Source organism: Atractosteus spatula, chromosome 4 (genome assembly GCF_055471065.1).
Source record: "Atractosteus spatula isolate fAtrSpa1 chromosome 4, fAtrSpa1.hap1, whole genome shotgun sequence".
Classification (NCBI taxonomy): domain Eukaryota; kingdom Metazoa; phylum Chordata; class Actinopteri; order Semionotiformes; family Lepisosteidae; genus Atractosteus; species Atractosteus spatula.
This window is the reverse complement of record NC_142709.1, coordinates 12,452,613-12,474,087: the sequence shown is the minus strand read 5'-3', so window position 1 is coordinate 12,474,087 and position 21,475 is coordinate 12,452,613. Positions and strand designations below refer to the sequence as shown.

The 21,475-nt window shown below is 42.8% G+C and overlaps 1 protein-coding gene across 14 annotated transcripts in view; it reads left to right on the top strand.

The window, feature by feature from the left end:
• Positions 1–21,475, top strand: part of herc2 (HECT and RLD domain containing E3 ubiquitin protein ligase 2) — a 76,087-nt gene that overhangs the window by 27,708 nt on the left and 26,904 nt on the right. For 4 of the 14 annotated variants that reach the window (XM_088913091.1, XM_088913096.1, XM_088913085.1 and 1 more), the window contains 38 exons: positions 645–815; positions 1,031–1,134; positions 1,381–1,531; positions 1,953–2,167; positions 2,834–2,966; positions 3,385–3,512; positions 3,984–4,179; positions 5,053–5,189; positions 5,344–5,520; positions 5,646–5,782; positions 6,136–6,287; positions 6,642–6,833; positions 7,323–7,510; positions 7,794–7,986; positions 8,204–8,416; positions 8,936–9,123; positions 9,465–9,612; positions 9,866–10,062; positions 10,591–10,821; positions 11,294–11,432; positions 11,701–11,844; positions 12,346–12,485; positions 12,935–13,202; positions 13,648–13,790; positions 14,272–14,370; positions 14,657–14,825; positions 14,918–15,043; positions 15,330–15,438; positions 15,940–16,079; positions 17,068–17,258; positions 17,570–17,675; positions 17,804–17,895; positions 18,143–18,360; positions 19,687–19,798; positions 20,090–20,171; positions 20,295–20,438; positions 21,026–21,116; positions 21,290–21,467. In XM_088913091.1, the coding sequence (XP_088769217.1) occupies positions 645–815; positions 1,031–1,134; positions 1,381–1,531; positions 1,953–2,167; positions 2,834–2,966; positions 3,385–3,512; positions 3,984–4,179; positions 5,053–5,189; positions 5,344–5,520; positions 5,646–5,782; positions 6,136–6,287; positions 6,642–6,833; positions 7,323–7,510; positions 7,794–7,986; positions 8,204–8,416; positions 8,936–9,123; positions 9,465–9,612; positions 9,866–10,062; positions 10,591–10,821; positions 11,294–11,432; positions 11,701–11,844; positions 12,346–12,485; positions 12,935–13,202; positions 13,648–13,790; positions 14,272–14,370; positions 14,657–14,825; positions 14,918–15,043; positions 15,330–15,438; positions 15,940–16,079; positions 17,068–17,258; positions 17,570–17,675; positions 17,804–17,895; positions 18,143–18,360; positions 19,687–19,798; positions 20,090–20,171; positions 20,295–20,438; positions 21,026–21,116; positions 21,290–21,467 (5,942 nt within the window). The remainder of the gene's footprint in view (positions 1–644; positions 816–1,030; positions 1,135–1,380; positions 1,532–1,952; positions 2,168–2,833; positions 2,967–3,384; positions 3,513–3,983; positions 4,180–5,052; positions 5,190–5,343; positions 5,521–5,645; positions 5,783–6,135; positions 6,288–6,641; positions 6,834–7,322; positions 7,511–7,793; positions 7,987–8,203; positions 8,417–8,935; positions 9,124–9,464; positions 9,613–9,865; positions 10,063–10,590; positions 10,822–11,293; positions 11,433–11,700; positions 11,845–12,345; positions 12,486–12,934; positions 13,203–13,647; positions 13,791–14,271; positions 14,371–14,656; positions 14,826–14,917; positions 15,044–15,329; positions 15,439–15,939; positions 16,080–17,067; positions 17,259–17,569; positions 17,676–17,803; positions 17,896–18,142; positions 18,361–19,686; positions 19,799–20,089; positions 20,172–20,294; positions 20,439–21,025; positions 21,117–21,289; positions 21,468–21,475) is intronic. The other 10 variants (XM_088913095.1, XM_088913099.1, XM_088913098.1 and 7 more) reach the window with 7 other exon arrangements.

Here is a 21,475-nt window from a genome sequence, read left to right as displayed (position 1 = left end):
GAATTCAGTAGCTGAAATTATATTGCATTTAGTAACACAGCAGCCTGTTTTAATTGCCATTTCTTTAAGACTTTAATACTTGAGCAAGGAAGACAGTACTGTCTTGACTAAAATTGGTCATCAAAGCCTGCTTCAAGATACATGTGACAAATGTCCAAGTTTAATTTTCAGCGCTGTCTAACTTTGCTTCATAATCTGGAAGATATAAGGCAATTTACTCCTGTAGAAATATAAGAGGTAACAGAAAAGTTGGTAAAATTAGCATTTTCTTCTATTTTACTCATTGTATACACTGACCTTTTATAGTGATGATTCATAACCAGAAGGAGGATCCCAGATCATTTCTCATCAGTCCACCTTTATGACGTGTTAATTGTAGCTTGACTTTTTATAGTACATTAGGGCCAAAAACAGAACAAGTAAAGATTAATATTATGCTGAAAAATCTTTCTGCTTTTCAAAATGGAATTAAACTGGTTCTATTTACTGCTCATTTAACTGCAGATCAGCAACTGGCTTACCAAAATTAAGGCAGAAGAATACTTTTAATGTGTAATGCCAACCAAAAATTAATTAAATTGGTTTTTGAAATTGGAGGGGTGTCTTTTTCTGTTCACTTAAGATGTGATATTCTGCTGTTGAAGGTTCATTCTTCACAGGACAGAGTTCTAGGAACAATGAGGAAGTGTCTCTCATTCGCAAAGCTGACCTGGAGAACCACAACAAAGATGGAGGCTTCTGGACTGTGATTGATGGGAAGGTTTATGACATCAAGGATTTCCAGGCTCAGTCCCTGACAGGAAACAGCATTCTTGGTACCAATCTGAATCTTCATAATGTACAGTTTTTAACTTTAGAGTAAGAACATCAGCTGATTAGTACCTTCTTCTGCAGCTAAATTGAGTTCACTGAAGTGCTAAAACTAGCCAAATCTGAAAGTAATTTGACATTTTTTGGTCAGCATTTTGTAAAATCTGTTGCTAAACAGCCCTGGGGAAATCCTTGTTTAACAATATTATTTACAATTCAGCCCAGTTTGCAGGAGAGGACCCTGTTGTTGCTTTAGAAGCTGCCCTGCAGTTTGAAGACACCAGGGAATCCATGCAGGCCTTTTGTGTTGGCCAGTACATAGAGGTCAGTATGATCTTGTGTTTCCCAGATCGACATGTCTTACCTTGTGCCAGTATTACTGTTACTGAATCGTACCTCGCTGACAAATTAACCACAACTCTAAACATCTGTTTTGTGATCCTTATGTTAAATAATATTGGTTTAACATAAGAATATTGCATTCCTTTAATTTGTTTGCCTCTTGGTTTTTTTGGGGGCTGTGAAGTGCATCTTCACTTACCAGGCCTACGTTGTCTCCCCTGTCCTCAGCCTAACCAGGAGACAGTGACTACTCCTGACCTTGGCAGTCTTTCGTCCCCTCTGATGGACACGGAGAGAAACCTGGGGCTTCTGCTAGGCTTGCATGCCTCCTATCTGGTCATGAGCACACCGCTTTCCCCAATGGAGATTGAATGTGCTAGTAAGTTTGCCGCATCTATAAATCTGCTCTGTAACCACTACACACTGCTGTGGCACATAGTCCAAATATATCTTCCATAATGTCCTGTCAGTTGAATCGGTTCCTGTCTGTTCGGTTCCCCGTCTTGTTAAAAAAAATGGGGATGTTTTCCTTTGTAAGCTGACTTAGCTACATAGTGCAAAGGTTATACACCTTAGGCTTTAGAGAATAAAGTTCAAATTGTGGAGTAACTTATCAGGCCTTCAGAACAAATTCATCAGACCCTACAAATAAACTAGGCTAATTTTATTTCACTGGATCAGTTCACCTTAAATATTAGTAAGAGCCAGACTCAAAGTTTTCTACAAAAAAAATAGAAGTTTGGTAATAACCATGATATTCAAACATCTTTGCCTAATTATTTTGTATTTCTTTTGTGCAGAATGGCTTCAGTCCTCCATTTTCTCTGGAGGACTGCAGACCAGCCAGATCCACTACAACTACAATGAGGAGAAAGATGAAGATCACTGCAGTTCCCCTGGGACCACCACCCCAGACAAGTCCAAACTGTATTCCCGGAGGCTCACACTCAGTGACCATTCCCAGCCCTTCTTACAAGCCATTGCGGACAACAACATCCAGGACCACACTGTGAAGGTACTGCCTGGCTCAGAGAGGAGCAGTGCAGGTTTTGGGATGAACTCCGGCAGCATAAAATTGAAACGCGGCATCGAATTCTGATGATTTTTGCAGTTGATCCTTTTAATGAAAATATTCCGTAACTGCGTCTTGCATTGCTGGAAGGTGTGATGTGGGGCTTCCACATAAAATTGTGAAAAGCGTGTAATCGCTGTTTGTCTTTGTAATAGTGCTTGGTATCCTGAAGGACTCCAGTGCGCTTCACATATAGCTGCAGTCCACTCACCACTAAAGTGTAGCTCCCACTTTGGCGACATACAGCAGCCACTGTGAGCCAGCAAGGCTCTCGTAGGGAAGTGAAAAATAGGATTTGTCTAGATCGGTTAATTTAAGCGTGAAATTTACTGAGGCCGCATTGTGTAAGCCCAATGGAAATTTAGTCAGGATACTGGAGTAATGCCCCTTAACAATTTGGTAAGCTTGATGTGACCCATCAGGCTACAAAGCGATAACACTTGTGGACTCCTTACAAAGTGAGTGTATTTTAGTGAACTTCACAGATGGCTGTCCACAAGTAATGCATAAATCTTGAAATATTTGCTGAATGTTGTGAGGTCTGGGGATAAGTAAGTAGACAGTTGAGTTTCAGTGCTTTAATACACTTTCAACTTTTCTAATTTCTAGGACTTTTTATGCCAAATTGAGCGTTGCTGCAAGCAGTACCACCTCATCACACCCATCATATTCCCTCCAGAGCACCCCGTGGAAGAAGTAGGCCGTCTGCTTCTGTGCTGTCTTCTCAAACACCAGGACTTGGGTAAACTGGATTAGTTTGGCACTTTGTGAGAACTAGCGCACATGCTGGAGAAAATATACGTTTCTTTCTACAGACTGTAAACGCGAGCAAAATTATGTGAATTCACTTAAAAAGAATGTGCTAAATAATGACTTTGTAGAAAGCACTCGGATTGTTTGCCATCCTGACACCAGGACTTATTAAATCCTTCGTGCTATATTTCTTGGCTTTGTGAAATATTTTTTGCCTTCTTACAGTCTTCAGATACCAGTGAGCTTTTTTTACTTTTTGTATTTATTTCAGTCTTTTCTGTAGTCAGGTTTTCAATGTTTGTTTTTTTAGGGATCTGTTCCTGCGTGTTTTACATTTTTATTTTTGCCTGTTTGAATGCTGTCATCTGCAGTAAGATTCATTGTTTTGCATACTGCCTTTCCTCCAGGTCATGTTGCTCTTTCCCTTGTGAATCAAAGTGCCTTGGGTGTCGATCAGGGAAAACAGCGATCACTTCCTAAATCAGTGACTGATGTCTGTCGCATGGTGTACCAGGCTAAGTGCTCATTGATAAAGGTAAAAACAGCTGAGTTTTTGTTTTTCTTCAATGACTGGTGTTTTTTTGGAAATGCTTGTTAAGGACATTTATAATAAACCTAAAATCAAAAGAGACTTATGTCAATCAAAAAAAGCGTAACCATTTTATCAGCCTTTGACATTGCTGTGTGTCCAATTTTTTGACTACCTAATTTCATTACATCTTAAACCTTATAAAAGCTGACCGTGTATATCTTTCCTTTTTATTTGGAATTTTGTTTTATTATTCCCATTCTAAGAAATCGGAATCTGTAACTAAGTGAGGAAATGATATTAGTAGGACAGGATCTGACAATGTGTTGCAAATGACAAAAAGTTAGGTTGCTATGTGTTACACAAACTTGATTTCTATCTACACCTAGAAATGACCTGATTACTGCCAAGTCTGCTGGTTATTTGCATTAAGGTGGCCAGTGTGGTGTGTTACCTGTTCTCCGTTTTGCTTTGCAGACTCACCAGGAGCAGGGACGCTCCTATAAAGAGGTGTGTGCTCCAGTCATAGAGCGCCTTCGCTTCCTGTTCAACGAGCTGCGTCCAGCTGTCAGCAATGACCTGTCTATCATGTCCAAGCTGAAGCTACTGAGCTCCCAGCCTCGATGGAAGAGAATCGTACAGAAGCTTATTCGTGATTGCCGGAAAAAGAAAGGTAGCCTCTCAGGAGCGTTTCATTGTCTATTGGCAAATGCTTTGACCTTAGACTTTAAGGAGTTGTTTTGGAGGTAGGAGTTCTTCTGTTTATATAAAATGGAGGGAGAAAATGGTAATCTGTATGTAATGATATTCCTTTGAAACATACAAAGCCATAAAGTTGTCTGTCCTGCTTGTTTTTCACATACACGGAACTAGCATAGAGCAACGTGCTGTATCTTATGCCTAATGTATTGCAAAATAGAAAATATACCTTACATTATTGTCCCAGTTGGGGAAACTTGCTTTGCAGACCGGTAAAAGACAACACATTACACAATACCTTTAACACAACACATGACTGTATTTACTGTACAAATAAGATACGTATATGTATGATGAGAAACATAATAAAATATTTAAAATATACAGTCAGTTGTCCAAATTGAGCAGGTTAATTGTGGTGGGAATAAAAGGTGACGTAATCCTTTTGCACTTGAATCTAGGCAGTCTAAATCAACCCACCACTGTGCAAGGGGTGGTCCTGACAGACCAATATAAGACTGTAATTTTACTCTATTGACTGTAAATTTAGCTTTTTAGAGCGTAATGTCAAATTGAAATACATCATATAGAATATGCATTGAGGGCTCTTTGTAATGAATAGAATCAGACGTGACATTTTCTGTAGTTCACAGCAGTAGAGTTTGTACGTGAATGGGGTGCAGTGTTTTGTCATAAGCAGTGTTGTGAAGATGATGCCAAGGTTATGTGAAGGAGAAATGAAAAACCCCTGCAAAATTAAATGCAGTTATTGTTTGTAATTTTACAATTTGAGGTTAACTGACAGTAAATTGTTTATCTTTTTTCTGTTGATTTTTGTCCTCTGCAGTTCCTAAGAAGTCTGAGTCTGCTGATGTAGAAGAGTCTAAAATGGAAAATGAAGAGACCAATTCAGAAGACCCCCGTGTGGGCCCCATCAGTCCAGCCCCAGTTGATAAGAAGCCACTGCCCGTGAAATCACCCAAGGTGAACCTTAAAGGACATCAAAATGTCCTTTAGAACATTTTTTAGGCACTAAGTGCATTGAAATTTGCACAACATTCCAAAATAGTGAGTAATAGCTCCTAAGCAAAATATAAGAAATTGGGAAATTAACAGATTTTTTTCTTGATCTTTTTAGCAGGACAAGTGGCAGCCTCTGTTGAGCACAGTGACCAGCGTCCAGAGGTACAAGTGGCTTAAACACACCGTTAAGGGGGTCTTTCCTCAGTCAGCCCTCATGGCCACCATTGTGGAATTTGCGCTGAAAGAGGAGCCCTTGGATGTAGAGAAAATGAGGAAGTGTCTCTTAAAACAGGTGAGGAAAGAAAATAGGATTTCGGACTGTTGTGACCTCCTCCTAATATGTTTTTAAGAGCCATGTGTTAAAGTCTGCTGCCTCCGTTAAACCCCAGGTCCTGTTTTTTTCCCTCTTCCGCACAGCTGGAACGGGCAGAGGTGCGGCTGGAAGGAATCGACACGATGCTGAAGCTGGCATCGAAGAGCTTCCTGCTCCCCTCAGTGCAGTATGCCATGCTGTGTGGCTGGCAGAGGCTCATTCCCGAAGGGACCAATATAGGGCACGTATTTGTTTTATTTGTCCAGTTTCACACCAGTCCTTCGGAAAAGAAACATCAATGTCCTTGGAATTGTCTAAAAAAATGCAACCAGTTCTGTAGGATTTTCACATTTCAGTTTGAGCTGTCTCATACTTACAGCTGGCTTTCTAAAGAAACTGGCATCTAATCACCATTTCTAAGAATCCACATGTCCGTGTTAGGTGACAGGTTAATTGCCATGAGCCTTTTACAGAGCTGTAAATAATTTTAAAGTTTTAGTAACTTTTTCCTCTTGTATCTTGCCGCCACTAAAACTTGATCAGTCTGTGAACAGGGATCTTCTGCTGTTGTAAATGTGGTTTAAAATCTTGCAGGGAACCGCTGTCAGACTGCTTGAAGGATGTGGATCTTATTCCTCCTTTTAACCGAATGCTGCTTGAAGTTACTTTTGGTAAACTGTATGCTTGGGCGATTCAAAATGTCCGCAATATTCTGCTGGATGCCAGTACCAGGTTTAAAGAACTTGGTAAGTCACCTACAAATACCTAGCACCCTGCCTATTGGAATTATATCATAGTTTTTGAAAATTGCTTTATATGACACTGTTAGATGTGTTGAAAGACAAATGAATGCCTTTGTTCAGCAGGATATTTTTTCAACTGAAATTATGGCACATATTTAAAAATATTCTAAAATACTGCACATCTGTAGACTCATGTCAAAGACTATATGTTTCTTCCTGTTTGATTTAAAAAGTAACATCTTTATAAACTGTGTAGCAGAATTAAATGAATAATGCAGTTGACTGAATGCTCATGCATCCAGATAAAGATTTAAAAAGCTGACACTGCTACCTGTTGGGGTCTCTCTGTGAGCGCAGGTGTACAGCCTGTTCCTTTGCAAACCATCACCAATGAAAACCCAGCGGGACCAAGTCTTGGCACCATTCCACAAGCTCGCTTCCTCCTGGTCATGTTGAACATGCTGTCCTTGAAACACGGAGCCAACAGCCTCAGCCTGCTCCTGAATTCAGGCATGCTGGCCCTGACACAGTCCATCCTTCGACTGATCGGTGAGCAGTACTGACATTTCAGCAGAGCTGTTGAATTGATTAAAAAAAATCAATTTTTGTAGTGTAGTTCTCCAAGACACTGTATTCAGTTAACAACGTTTCACTGCTTGCTTCTATGTGCTCCCTAAATGGAGACCATACTGGGGTTTATATCATTGGCATTCATTGCTGAAAATTAATTGTTCCTGCTGGACTCTGAGATAAAAATGTGTATGAATCTCCAAGATATATTGTGTGCAGAAAATGCACTTTTATAGCATAATGCATATATCCAGTATAAACAAGAGATTAAGAATCTTTAGAATTTGCCATGTCTGTAATCTGGACACCTAGTTCTTTTCCTTGCGAGTGCTGTGGTGTTCAGAAACGAAATCTGTATGAGAAAAGTGGAGTTAATGTCGGGTGGTGTGTCATGGTGCTGCTCTGATACTTGGAGAGTCAATAGAACTAGGTTCCTGCTGTTCATCTGTTTCTGTGCTGTGTGGACAGGTCCCAGCTCTGACACCAACGAGGAGGACCTGGGCTCCAATGTCCATGGGGGTTCGGCAACAGTGCTGGAGGAGTCCAGGAAGGAATCGGCTCCGATCCCCTTGCCTGCTTCCGGTCCCGAGCTGGCTGCCATGATGAAGATAGGGACTAGAGTGATGAGGGGAGTGGACTGGAAATGGGGGGATCAGGTGAGCTATCCAGGTGTTCCTCTTCTGTAAAACCAAACCCCTGGGAACCCAGCTTAAAGAAAATGCAAAGCTGGATGGAATCTTTCGTATCTTCTATGTATGGGGTGTTTTATCCTGCTTATAAATCAATTGAACTGCATCGCATGTACCCCAGCTGCAGCACAAATGTTGAACAAAGAGAAAAAGTCCTGCATTTAACAAACCGTTCCTGCCGGGAACAGTTTCTCGTCATTCGTCCCAGATGACGGTCTAGAATGCTGACACCCCATATGGATGTTTACAGGACGGCCCAGCTCCGGGGCTGGGGCGTGTGATTGGAGAGCTGGGAGAGGACGGTTGGATCAGGGTCCAGTGGGACACGGGCAGCACCAACTCTTACAGAATGGGCAAGGAGGGCAAATACGATCTGAAGCTGGCAGAGTCTCCGCCTGCCGCCCAGCCTACAACGGAGGACTCCGACACGGAAGATGATGCGGGTGAGCGCCCATGTGGTGATGTGCTTTGTAAGCCATGTGGAAAGGCTTGACCAATGCCATGCTGTTCCCTGTGCGTTGGATCCTTGGATGCCTTTAGTCAGCCTGAAATCTATCAGTAATACACAGCTAGGAATTAAGCATAAAACAAGCTAAACAAGGTCTCTTCCCTCAGCTCGGGCTGGTAAAGCAGTCGTTTTCCCGTTGGTATTCTATACAGTTCATTCACCTCTGCCTCTGTGGTTGCCAGAAGGAGAGCCCGCAGAGAGGAGCGTCCACCCCACTGCCATGATGCTGACCAGCACTGTGAACCTGCTCAAGACTCTGGCCCTTTCTGCTGGGATCCACGCTGACGTGATGCAGACTGAAGCCATTAAGACCCTCTGCGGCCTACTGCGAATGCTGGTGGAAAATGGAACCACAGACAAAACAAGTAATTGCTTTATCACTTCATAAATCTTTTGCTGTTAATTTATTCTAATGAAATAAAGCAGTAGAGAGCCCATTAGTCTAGTTGGGGAGTAAGGTTTCTTATTTAAGACCTTGTTTTGTCAAGCAAATTAGTTCATAGTGCAGGATGACCACAGTTTGATTACATAAAAGCATATGCTAAGATCAGCCAGGAATTACTTTCTTGATGTTAATTATCCTCTTTTGTTTGGACAGCAATTCCGTAGGCACTGCAGAAGTGCAGTTTAAACTCTGTTAAATTCTTTTGTGTCCTCTGTCAAGATTGATCAGTTCATATCACAGTTAAATATAGAAGTTAAAGAAGTTATTGTAATGTTACTTCTGCTGAAGTTAGATGATTTCTGCAGAATGTTGACTGTAGAATTTAGAGAGTATGTAAATCAGGTTCAGGGCACAAGCCTTCTAAGTCCCCTTGCATATCTGTACATCACGTGCATGTTAGTCCACATAGGTAGAATGTTTTTTTGCTGTTTGTGGGCAGCAGGTTGCTCTACAAGTAAGCAAGTGTCCAGGGAGCAACATAAGAGCTGGTGCACTCTGGGCTTTATCCGAAGCATTGCTCTGATGCCCCAGATGTGCAGCACACTCAGCACCTCCCAGTGGATCAACCTGCTCATCAAGATTGTTGAGGGACACCAGTCATTTACTGCTGTCACTCTGCAGAGACAGGTGAGTGTTCAGACAGAAGAGAGAGACATGCTGAAGATACCAAGGCTAAAATATTACTGTATCAGTCATATCGTGATGATTCTTGGCTCCTGTACAGTGGAATTTGTTCTTGCCATTAATATTAATTACTGCGACAATAAAATAATGATACTTTGTAATAAAAAAATTCAGTTTAATTAATATACTACTTTTTTTATTTAAATTATGATTTATTCTTGAGGTCTTTAAATATTTAAACATATTTAAATACTTGTTTAAGGTGTGTAAGTATTTGGATACTTCCGATTATTACTCTTGTTCCCACGTTTTTCTAACCCTGTTGTGTTCTTGAATTCCTGCAGATCTTAGCTCTCCGTCTACTTCAGGCGGTTCTTCCTTCCTGGGATAAAATGGAAAGATCTCAGGATATGAAGTTCCTGGTGGAGAAGCTCTTTGGATTTTTGGGGAGTTTGCTGGCTACCTGCTCATCGGATCTCCCGCTTTTAAGAGGTGGCGTTCATAACACCGCAACTTTCAGAGATTTAGAAAGCTAAAACGATTAGTTTGAAGCCAGTGACTTTTGCCCAGCTGGGTACTTCAACAGAGACGTGTAAGAGGTTGAAATGAGATCTCCAAGACGCCTGAGTAGGAAAATTGTGGAGTTTTCTGGAAATTTCTTAGTGTTTCTTGTCTTTGAAAAGAGCTAATGCGAAGTGCGTTGCGTAGCTGATGCTAATCTCGTTGTCACTCTCTCGTTGCACAGAAGGTTCCCTGAGGAGGCGGAAGTCTCGGCCTCAGGCGTCCCTCACTGCCACCCACAGCAGCACTCTGGCGGAGGAAATTGTGGCAGTGCTCCGGAGCCTGCACTCCCTCGGCCAGTGGAACGGCCTCATCAACGACTACATCAACTCCCAGCTCAGCTGCATCAGCGACGTCATGGCCGGGAGGCAGGCCGAAGCGGTAGGCTTTCAGCAGGGTTGCCACGTTTCACAAGTCGGGGAATAAAAAGGACACTTCGTTGACGAGGGGGTGAAGCAGACGTTTGTCCAAGTATCAAATTTAGGTTTACTGTGTTTGAACTTCCACATGAGACACTCCTGTTGATGTGTACCTTTATCCGTGAAATCCAGGGTTTCTACAAGGGCAGGTTTGAATATAAAACCTGTGGGGGAAATGAATAAGGGAAACATTTCATACATATTTTAAGATTTTTGAAAATTACTCCCTGATGGAGGAGGACATGCTAAGGAAAATCTGGACATGTGGTAACCCTGCTTTCAAAGGCATGCGGAAATAAAAAGTAAATGGAAAAACACAGCTTGTGCTATTCAACCGGTGGCAAACTGAAATTAAGTCAGGGGCAGATTTGCTTCATTGTGTAGGTTTAATAGCTTCTTATAACAGTGCTGCATGGTTTTAGAAAGCTTGTGAGCTCGAGAGACCCTCTTCAGCCCTGTCCTCGTTGTTTTCCTCACGCGTGGCCTGCAGACTCTCCTGGAGGAGTACTTCCCTGACTCGGAGGGCCCTGAGGTGGGCAGCCTAATGGCTGTCTTGGCAGTGATTGGAGGGATAGACAGCCGGCTGCGCCTCGGGGGCCAGGTCACCCACGAGGAGTACGGAGAGGGCACCGTGACCCGGATCACCCCCAAGGGCAGGATCACGGTGCAGTTCCACGACATGCGGACCTGTCGCGTGTGTCCCCTGAGCCAGCTCAAACCGGTAACGTACAAACTGCGGCAAGGGCAGACGAGTGCAGGAATAAAGCAGGAGCTATGAGAGGGTGGGAAATAAGGAGACCTGAATGTAATCACTTACACTAGCTAATAGTCCATAATCATGCTTTTTAAACTAAAAAATTTGAAGGTGTTCATAGTTTCTGTTCTTCTTACATAGAATTATTTGTCAATCACTTGGGCGTTCCTATAGCATCTAGGTAGTTCAGGAGGTAGTTGTAACTTATGATCTCTGCAGCAATTTTAGGTTGTTTTGTTTACAAAATGGCAGGGATTTATGAATGATTTTCATAATTGCATTAACTGATGTTATGCACAAAATGGGACACTTAAGCATTCAGTTGCCTGACGCTATACTTAACTCCTCTCTTTTCATTTTGTTTATTAGCTTTCTGGTTGCCAATAAAAGATAAATAATTTGGATCCTGGATGCGACTCATCCTGTTGTGTCCCCTCAGCTGCCGGTGATGGCCTTCAGTGTGAATAACTTGCCCTTCACCGAGCCCATGCTGGCAGTCTGGGCCCAGCTGGTCAACCTGGCAGGGAGCAAACTGGAGAAGCACCGGCTGAAGAAGCCCCCCGGGCGGGGTCTGCCAGGTACAGTGGCCGTGACGGGCCCCTCTCTCGAGGCAGGGAGACTCCTCCACAGCTCTGGGATCTTCACAGGCAGGGAAACCCATGGGAGGCATTTTGTGTTGTCACTTGTCTGTTTCAATGTCTAGAAATATTTAAAATACATCTTTAAGGGTAAAAATCTGCCTTAGTAACCTATTTTTCCTGTATTTTTAGTAGAAGTTTCTTTTGCCTTTGCTGAAAATTGAAATGTGAAATAAACGTTTTCTTTTTGCTGTCCCCACCCTCGCAGATCAAGTGGACTTGCACTTGCTGAGATGTCAGCAGCTGCGGTTATACATCCTAAAAGCAGCCAGGGCTTTGCTTTCCCATCAGGACAAACTGCGACAGATTCTGTCTCAGCCGGCCGTCCTGGAAGTGGGATCCAATCATGGGGGTGAGTGCTAAAACCTGATTGTCCTTCCTCAAATTTCAGTGAGTCGAGAATGAAGAGGCTTCATCCTCATTTTTATTCCAAAATGTAAAGTTTCCCGTTTTTTTTTTTACCTTTTAAATCAGCCAGTTTTCAAAAGGCTGATAGCTCAGCTTAGATCTCTTGCAATGTTTTGTTAAGGCGTTTCCTTATCGTCACTCTTCAAGGCCGGAGTTCAGACACCGTGGTCTTCATGTGAAGCAGGGGTCTCACATGGCCCTTAGTGACCTACCGGTGCCGCTGTCACCCAATCTGGTCTGCTAGATGCATGGCGTAGATTTGCAACGGCAGTCTTTGGACGTCTTTGTCATGCACATACAGTACTTTCCCTTTATTAAAAATCCGGGGACCTTCCAGCTGCTCGTGTGTAGTAAATGCTTCATATCTTCCTTTACTGAAGAAGGAAGTGGGGGGTGGCTAGGCTATTGTAGCAGTGTGTGACTCATAGGCTGTCCCCCTGTGCAGAAGAAGTGGCGTCGTCTCCTGACGTGGGGGACCTGTCCCCCGAGGGCCCCCTGCCCCCACTCATCCTCCTGCAGCAGCTGCTGTCCGCAGCCACGCAGCCCTCCCCGGTCAAGGCCATCTTCGACAGGCAGGAGCTCGAGGTAAGCTGCGCTCTGTGGAGGCGGAAGCATGGGTAGGGTCTACAGCCGCTCGGGTTACCCTCCTTTTCTTTCTCCCTCCCATGGAGAGATGGCAGTATGCATTGATGAGATTTGTATGGTTAAGGAGAAGAGCTTGCTGAAGACGGAGAATGGGATCTCGCAGCCTAAGATAAAAAGGGAATATTTCACTTTAAAAAATAAACTTTATGGAAACTCCGTGTGTGCCTTTTGGTGCATCACCCATTATTTTTTATCCTTTTCCTCGTGCTATTTTGAAAACGGTAATAAAACTCATCCTGAAATAATTGAGCTATTTCAGTTGTTAAGTATATAACCTAAGGACAAAAATAATGGGAGTCCCCATCAATTAGACCTGTACTCGAATATTCCAGGTAAAACACTGGTTTCCTTGCTGTAACTTGCTTCTGCTTCTGTCTGTCCATTTGTAGGCCGCAGCCCTGGCTGTGTGTCAGTATCTGGCAGTGGAGTCCACACACCCCTCATCCCCACTGTTCGACGACAGCAGCTCCAGCGAGGCCACCACACCAGTCACCGTGCAGCAAGTTCGGCCCCCAAGGCCAAAGAAGCACAAGGCTTCGCCGATACCACCACTGCCCATTGTCGTCCAGCTGATGGAAATGGGCTTCCAGAGGAAGAATATAGAGTTTGCACTGAAGTCCTTGTCGGGGACTACTGGGAGTGCATCTGGGCTGCCAGGTAAAACCCTGTTAGAGGACGTTGCCCAAAGCTGTCTTCCAAGCAAAAAGAAATACATTATTTTAAGAATCTTGTTTTTTTTTTATTTGTATGTAATGTTAAAGTGTTAGCACTCTGCATGCCGAAATTGACATAAAACAACTAATTTATTTAAACAGGGAAAAATGTATAGGTCTGTTTAGTTACGTTTCATTTATTATAAAGGTTTGTGGTCAGCATTCTACATGGTTCCCCGATACATGATTTTGTTAAAGGTCAGCATGAACCAGCTCAATTTGCAGTTACAGTTTTGTGCAGTACTGACAAACGTGTGCAGGGCAGCTGGGTTCTGCCAGGTCTTCACCCTGGGTCTTGATGCCCACACAAGTGCAGAGAACACCTGTAGAAAGCCCTGTTCCGCGGTGCCTTCCTGCACTGACCCCTGCCCATCCTCTTGGTGCCGCAGGTGTGGAGGCGCTGGTGGGCTGGCTGCTGGATCACCCCGACGTGCAGATCGCTGACCTGTCCGATGCTGACACCGTCTCCGATGAGTATTCGGATGATGAGGTCCTGGATGACTTGGAGGAGCCCGAGGCTGCCTATCCTGTGGTCTGTATTGATTGGCCTGAAATTACGCACATTACTGATCAGCTGCCTGGAATTAAATTAAGCTAAATGAAAGTTTCATAGATTTGACAATGAAAGGATTTTCATTACGTCATGAATTAATGATAGCCTATAGCGAAATAGAAACGCAAGTTAAACGTGGTTCAGCTGAGTATTATTCCAATTATAAAAGCTTGTTTTTTCAGGCTAATGCAAAACAAACCCATAACATGACAATTCCTTCAGAATAGTTAAGTATTCAGTCCGTTTACTAATCAAATACTTTATATTGTCTGATTCTTTTTAATATGATAATTGTGTACCATTTCTCTTGCAGTCTGAGAGGGGATTTCATAGAACTTAAATAGGTTGTAAAATTAGTTGTATTTTCAAGCAGATACAGTATACAGCTACTGTTAAAAATGCACAGCGAAGTGGCAGAATATTTCCAGCAGGGTCTACATTTTTTCTGTTGATTTTGCAGCCCCTTGGTGCCGTGGTGACGGAGAGTCAGACATTCAAGAAGAGATCCGATTTTCAAAGCAATGATGATTATGCTGTGTACGTGCGAGAGAACATCCAGGTAAAGCTTTACCGCTTGAGAATATGTAGTTTAGAACTGTCGTTATTCACTTTTCGGTGTTGTCTTATGTGGGAATTGAAGTCGAAGAGAGTTAGTGAAATCCAGTTCACTTTCAGCATGTTTTCGGTAAATTTGTATTTTGATTAAAATTGCAGCAGTGACAGTACCTAGAAAACAGTCCGTTCTTATTTTCTAGTTTAATTGACTTGCCTTAACGGAGAAATCCCCAAAGCTGGGTAACATGCTAACCCATGGGTCCTGCTGCTGAGCCACTGTGTTTGTGCAGGTGGGGATGATGGTGAGGTGCTGCAGGACATACGAGGAGGTGTATGAAGGGGACGTCGGGAAAGTCATTAAACTGGACAGAGATGGACTTCATGACCTGAATGTGCAGTGTGACTGGCAGCAAAAAGGTGGCACGTACTGGGTCAGATACATCCACACGGAACTCCTGGGTACGATGAGCGTTCGTTTCCTCTTCGTTTCGGCGGGCTCTGTTTTTCAAAGCACCCTGTGACAGGCTCGCGGGTCTCTTTCTTCCCTCCAGGTTTCCCACCGCAGAACTCTCCCTCGCACATTAAGATCGGGGATAAAGTGAGAGTCAAGCCTTCAGTCACGACTCCAAAGTACAAATGGGGCTCTGTTACTCATCGGAGTGTGGGAGTTGTGAAAGGTATCTTTTTTTTTCTTCCGCCAGAATCGTGAGGTTAAAGAATTTGTTGAAGATTTGTGTACGGTGTGGAAAAAATAAACATCCTGCTTGGAAGTAGGTTTGTCCTATTCTGTAAGACCTTGATGCCTTAGTCCTGTTTTATTTACTCACCAGAGCGTTACTTTTATTTAGTTTTGTTCGGTGTGCCTGATGCAAAAATGAGGCTTTTGAATATGCTTGTTAAGGACTGGTTGGTCTTTAGTGTTAATATCAGAAAGGAAGAGCGCATCATTGCCTTTTCCCTCAGCTTTCAGTGCCAACGGCAAAGATGTGATAGTGGACTTCCCTCAGCAGTCTCACTGGACAGGCTTGCTGTCCGAAATGGAGTTGGTGCCCAGTGTTCACCCTGGAGTCAGGTAAGAACTGCGGACAGCTTGTAGCTACTGTTCTCTGAGGTTGGGCACTCTTAAGTGTAGTTTTTCCCTGGTCACCACTAGCTGGAAGAAGACACTGGAACGCCACCGACAGTCAAATTTGCTTCAACAATAAAATAAAGTAATTTGCCAATGAACTACAAAGTTTTTTTTTAAATAATTAGTTTTGAAACATCTACGCACCCATTGTGGAACATGTTTTGAGCATTAAATCTTTGTAGAAATCTGATATTTTTTAAGTAGTGGACCCTGTAGAGTACCCAAGGTATATGCATAATGATGCTAATATCTGAGCTGAAAGACTGCTGGAAACCTTTTGTTTTAATGCCTTCCATAATATAACTGTCTGTATGAAAGAGTTACATTTGGATGGAATATGCAGTATTTGGTGGTTTGTCCTCCTGTGTTTCTTCTAAATGTCATTGTAAAATGTTGTAAGACTCTGGCTCTCGGTAATGTTGAAATGGTTGCTTGCTGTTACAGATGTGATGGCTGCCAGATGTTCCCCATCAATGGCCCCAGATTCAAGTGCAGAAACTGTGATGATTTTGACTTCTGTGAAAACTGTTTCAAAACTCGGAAGCACAACACCAGGCACACGTTTGGCAGGATAAATGAACCAGGTTAGTTTAAAAAATGCACAATGAATGAGGAAGAAAGTCATTTTGTAGCTTTAATTCAAGGTCTAATTTGCATTTTGTTCCCTATGAATTTGGTAATTGACATGAATTCAAGCGAGAACCAACCTGTGAATTCTTTCAAATTGTCTGTCAAGACCTTTGTCCAATAAATACAAATATTTTAAATTGCGCCCTTAGGCTTATAGATGTTGGTATAAGATTTGCTTTTCGGGTAAAACCAGACTGGATTAGATCTATCCATCTTTTCTAACTTTTCAAGTTTTCGAGTTAGATTATTGGATTTGATTATACCCTCACTTTCCTTTAGCCTGTGTTAAAAAAATTATTGGAGTCCCTTCTCCTATAATTTCTACAAGTATGTTTTGTTTCATTTTCATTTTTTACCTTCAGTAAGAACACTTCTTACTGAAGTGTTCTTACTCGTTAGTAGAGTCATTATAAACTTTCAGAGTTTTCAGGATTGTTTTGGGGGTCATTATCAACTTTCAGAGTTTTCAGGATTGTTTTGGGGGGTTTAGCCAAGCCCAAAGGCTCTTACTGAAATCCTAGTGCTCAGAAACCATTGTATCATCCTTTGTAAGTGGCAATAACATTATCTAAGTTAATTACCTGACTTAGATGTCTTTGTGAGAAAGAGCATTGTTGCAGGTTATTAAAGAAGCTATTATTTTGCTTCTTTAATAACCTGCACCAATTTATTATCAAAATAAAGTAGAATTTTCTGTTTCACCCTAAGTCATATAAAATTATCAGAGCTGGCTTAAATTGTCTTAATATAGTGTATCTGCTTACATTTTGTCATCCACAGCTCTTTACATTTCAGCTCTAATTGAAAGCGCATACAGCCAGAGTTAGAGTTAAAGCTTTGGCAGTTAAGCATGTTCTTGTAGTGCCTTTCAGAGAGGAGATCCTGGCTTTCCCGTCAGTGTCCTTCAGTGTCTGCCTCTGTGCCTGCCCGCACGTTTTCCAGGTCAGTCCCCAGCTTTCTGCGGACGCTCCGGGAAGCAGCTGAAACGGCACCACAGCAGCCAGCGGGGCATGCTGATAGACGAGTGGTCCCGGGCGGTGAAGACCCTCAGCGTCTCGTCCTCCGTGAACCAGGCCTCTCGCCTCGTGGATGGCAGCGAGCAGTGCTGGCAGTCCTCGGGGTCACAGGGCAAAGTAAGTAGAGCCTAGCTGCCTCCCTCAAAAGAAACCGCTGGCCGCAGTCTGAAATGAGCCTTAGTATCGTCAAGGATGGCAGCTAATTGATGATGGTTTCATGGCAGCTAATTGATGGTTCATTAGAATAATGTACAGAAGATGGGTGTATCGTTTATCGCACCTAAAAAGGGACAGAATATCGTCTCAGCAGTTTTTTTGTTCAACCCTTGCAGTAATCTGCAGTTAGTTATACCTTGATGTCTGCTGTCAAAGGCTTGACATTTTTTTCCAGGGGCAGCACTTTCATATCTCCTTCTCCTCTGTCTTAGCACTGGATTCGCTTGGAGCTCTTCCCAGACGTGCTTGTTCACAGGCTGAAGATGATTGTGGACCCTGCAGACAGCAGCTACATGCCTTCTCTCGTGGTGGTCTCAGGTATGATGCATCTGAGCTCTGGTGCTTGCAGGTGAAGGACCCACACCTGTTGATTGCACTTGTTTTTTTATGTGCGCTGGGACTACCATGGCTTATTTTGCTTTCGTTTCACAATGCTTCATTTGTAGGTGGGAATTCCCTGAATAACCTTATTGAACTGAAAACCATCAACATCAACCCCACAGACACCACTGTTCCCCTGCTGAGTGACTGCTCTGAGGTAGGATGTTGAAGAAGGTTCCTCGACTGATTGCATGGTCCCTCATCTGTAAAGTTACAGACAAAAGCTTTGCCCCTTTCATTTGAAAGTGTTCTTAACTAAATTTAAAAATACAATTGTTTAGAACACAAGAGACATGTAAATGAAAATGATCCTAAAGAGCTAGCAGCGTTGAGTAGGAAAACTAATACATCTGCTTTGTCGAGCTCTGGAGCATATTTTGACTGTTTTTCTTATCTGGGGTCAGTACCACCGGTATATTGAAATAGCCATCAAGCAGTGTCGCAGCTCTGGGATAGACTGCAAGATCCATGGCCTGGGCATTGTGGGCCGCATCAGAGCAGAGGACGAAGACCTGGCCACTGTACCATTCCTGGCGTCCGACAACGAGGAGGATGATGACGACAAGGCTAATACTGGAAGGTATCAGCGTAGATGTGCCATTTTTATAAACTGGACACGTCGGTACGTTTTCTGCTGAGAATACATTTAATGAAGTTGAAAGGGCAGTGGCCTCTCTGCACTTGGCATATGGCAGGCTTTAGTGTTTCTGGGAGATTGTATGACTGCCGATGTGTCTTTTTTCTAAAGGCTTGTGATTTACTTAGTTATGCATGACAAGCTTGATTAACATGCAAGTGAATCCAAACCTCTGCAGTGCCATCTTGGGATTACTCTGTAACACAATTATCAGATTGTTCAGCGATTTGAAATACGTGCAAGACTAGCTCCTTTTTGGTTGAGTACGTAATCTGGCAGTTTGACAAGGCAATGTACAAAGGCCTTGATTCAGGAAGATGAAGGGGGGGGGGGGGAGGTTAAGTCGTTACACAAAAGCAAAGCTGTGGGAAGCTCCTTAAGGTCAGTCATATCAGTGGGTGTCTTTTCTTCTGGAGCACTAAGGCGGATTGGTAAGGATTTACTTACTACTGCTGTGAGTCAGGAATGTTTCCTTCATACTGCAGCATAATGAAAAATGGATGTTTTTATCTCAATATAGCAACTACACGCATCTCAAAGTACACATCAGACAGTAATGTTTTATAATTATATAGAATTATGTGTCTGCCCACACAGTGGAAGAACAATCTTACAGCAATTAAGACAACACAATTCAAAGAGCCAAGCAGTAAAGGACCACATATAGTCACGGACAAGATACGCCTGAGAACCTGTCTTGAATAAAGGATGCATTAAATATACTAAAGGCAGAAGCTTTTTTGTGAGAGACTTGGCCAAGAGAGAGTGCTCTATTATACTAAATTAGCTGTTAGGCATTTGTTAAGAATAATACAGAAGCCACACATCACATGATTTGTTTTAAACTCGCAACAGCATTCATCTGTTCATTGGGGAAATCTCAAAACCTCTTATTCCTTTGAATTCAATATATACATCTTATGACGCATTGTAAGGTTTGGGTGGCTGATTACTTGATATCATGCCATTGTGTTTTTCTTGGGCACTCATTTAAAAACGTCCAGAGAAGTCTGAAGAGCCTTCGTGAATGCATTGAAAAGCAAAGAATAATATAGTAATATAGAAATCATACCAAACGAACAGTTTTTCTCTTTATAAAGTGCAGGACTGGAAAAATGTGACTTAAACTAACATCCATTAAGCTTTCTTTTCCATTGCACTTGTTTGACTTAAATGTCGTCTGACAAATGTGCACGTTCAACAGAATACTGAGGAATACAACTAAAAAGTGGAAAATAAACGTTGTTCATTAAAATAGTCACGTTGGTGTCCTGAAATGCTTGCTGGCGTTTCTGCTTCCTCCTTGGCTAGCCTCGTTCGAAAGAAATCTGCTGGGCTGGAGTCGGCAGCCACCGTTAGAACCAAAGTCTTCGTCTGGGGGCTGAATGATAAAGACCAGCTTGGTGGACTCAAGGGTTCGAAGGTACTGTCAACTCTACTGTTTCTAGCAAGTCACTGGTGCTGTTTTGTTTTTTGAGAGCTTAATTTCTCCCTTTTTTGGCCTTTTCTTGTGTACTTATCAAATATTTGTCAGTTATTTCAGTTCACTCATCAAGGTATCAGTAGTCTAGGAATAGGAAAATGTCTGAACAATTTATTACCTTCATTGTAACGAGGAGCCCCAAAGTGCACATAGCTGATGGGTTTAAGAGAATTAGTGAATTATTCTGCTTTCATACTAATCTCGGTCTGTTCAATTTGCTTGTTTTTGTAGATAAAGGTGCCTTCCTTTTCCGAAACGCTGTCCGCACTCAATGTGGTGCAGGTTGCTGGCGGTTCAAAGAGCTTGTTTGCAGGTAAGCCTCCTTTCTTACCTGCTGTCCCTGTGACGCGCAGATGGAGGGTTGGGGTGTTAGGTGTGCTACGATCAGCTTGATGTCCCAAAGCATCTGCTGGCTCATGCCCTGCTGTGTTCACAGTGACGGCAGAGGGAAAGGTGTACGCCTGTGGCGAAGCCACCAATGGCAGGCTAGGCTTGGGGCTCTCCAGTGGAACCATACCCATTCCCAGGCAGATCACTGCTCTCAGCAACTACGTGGTGAAGAAGGTGGCTGTGCACTCAGGTGAGTACATGTCTTTACACAGGACCCGATCAGATGTTTGGGCTTTATAGATTGAAGTTCTACTGTACTTAATTGTAGCCTTCATTGTGATCTTTCTTACCTGATAGATCCTTTTATTTTGGAATTTCTATTATGAATCTAGGTTGTTTGAGGCACAGATTGGTTTGGTGGCGTGTATTTAATGAGCTGAGTGTTGAGGATGTGCAGGGCCTTTGCAGATTTAAATGGGTATTGTGCACGTTCCCCAGTTTTGTCTAGTACTAAATGCTTGTGGCTCTGCATGTAAGGTGATTGCTCATTATTGCCAAGTCTGTGACATGACATAGATGTTACAGAGTAATGTTAACTGCTGTGTCATGAGGAAAAAAAATCCTTAGATGAGATGGCAGAGTACAGTGCCTTTCTGACGTTCAACAATAGCAATAATTTTCTTAAATGAGTTGCTGGAATTGCTGATTGTAATATGTACTGATTATTGCTTACAAAAACAAATGTAAAACGATGGCTGTAGGGCAACGTTTTCTTTTTCTGCTGGTATTGAAAATAATATTCGGAGTCTGCTTCACAATGCCATCCTGTTCTTTCAGGTGGGCGCCATGCAATGGCTCTAACAGTGGATGGGAAGGTCTTTTCTTGGGGAGAAGGAGATGATGGAAAACTTGGACACTTCAGTAGAATGTAAGGAATTGTAGTTTTTAATCTAATTTATAATGCATTTAAAACCTACCTTTCCCAACATTTGGTACCATTGTTGTGGTGATAACACTTCCATTTGTGTTAATTGCACATTCCCTGTATGTAATAATATCTCCAGGGCATTTGAAATAAATGTATACTTTTGCCACATGCAGGAACTGCGACAAACCGCGGCTCATTGAGGCCTTGAAGACCAAGCGAATCCGGGACATTGCCTGTGGGAGCTCCCACAGCGCAGCCATCACCTCCAGTGGGGAGCTGTACACCTGGGGCCTGGGCGAGTATGGCAGGCTGGGCCACGGTGACAACACGACTCAGCTGAGGCCCAAACTGGTGGGTTC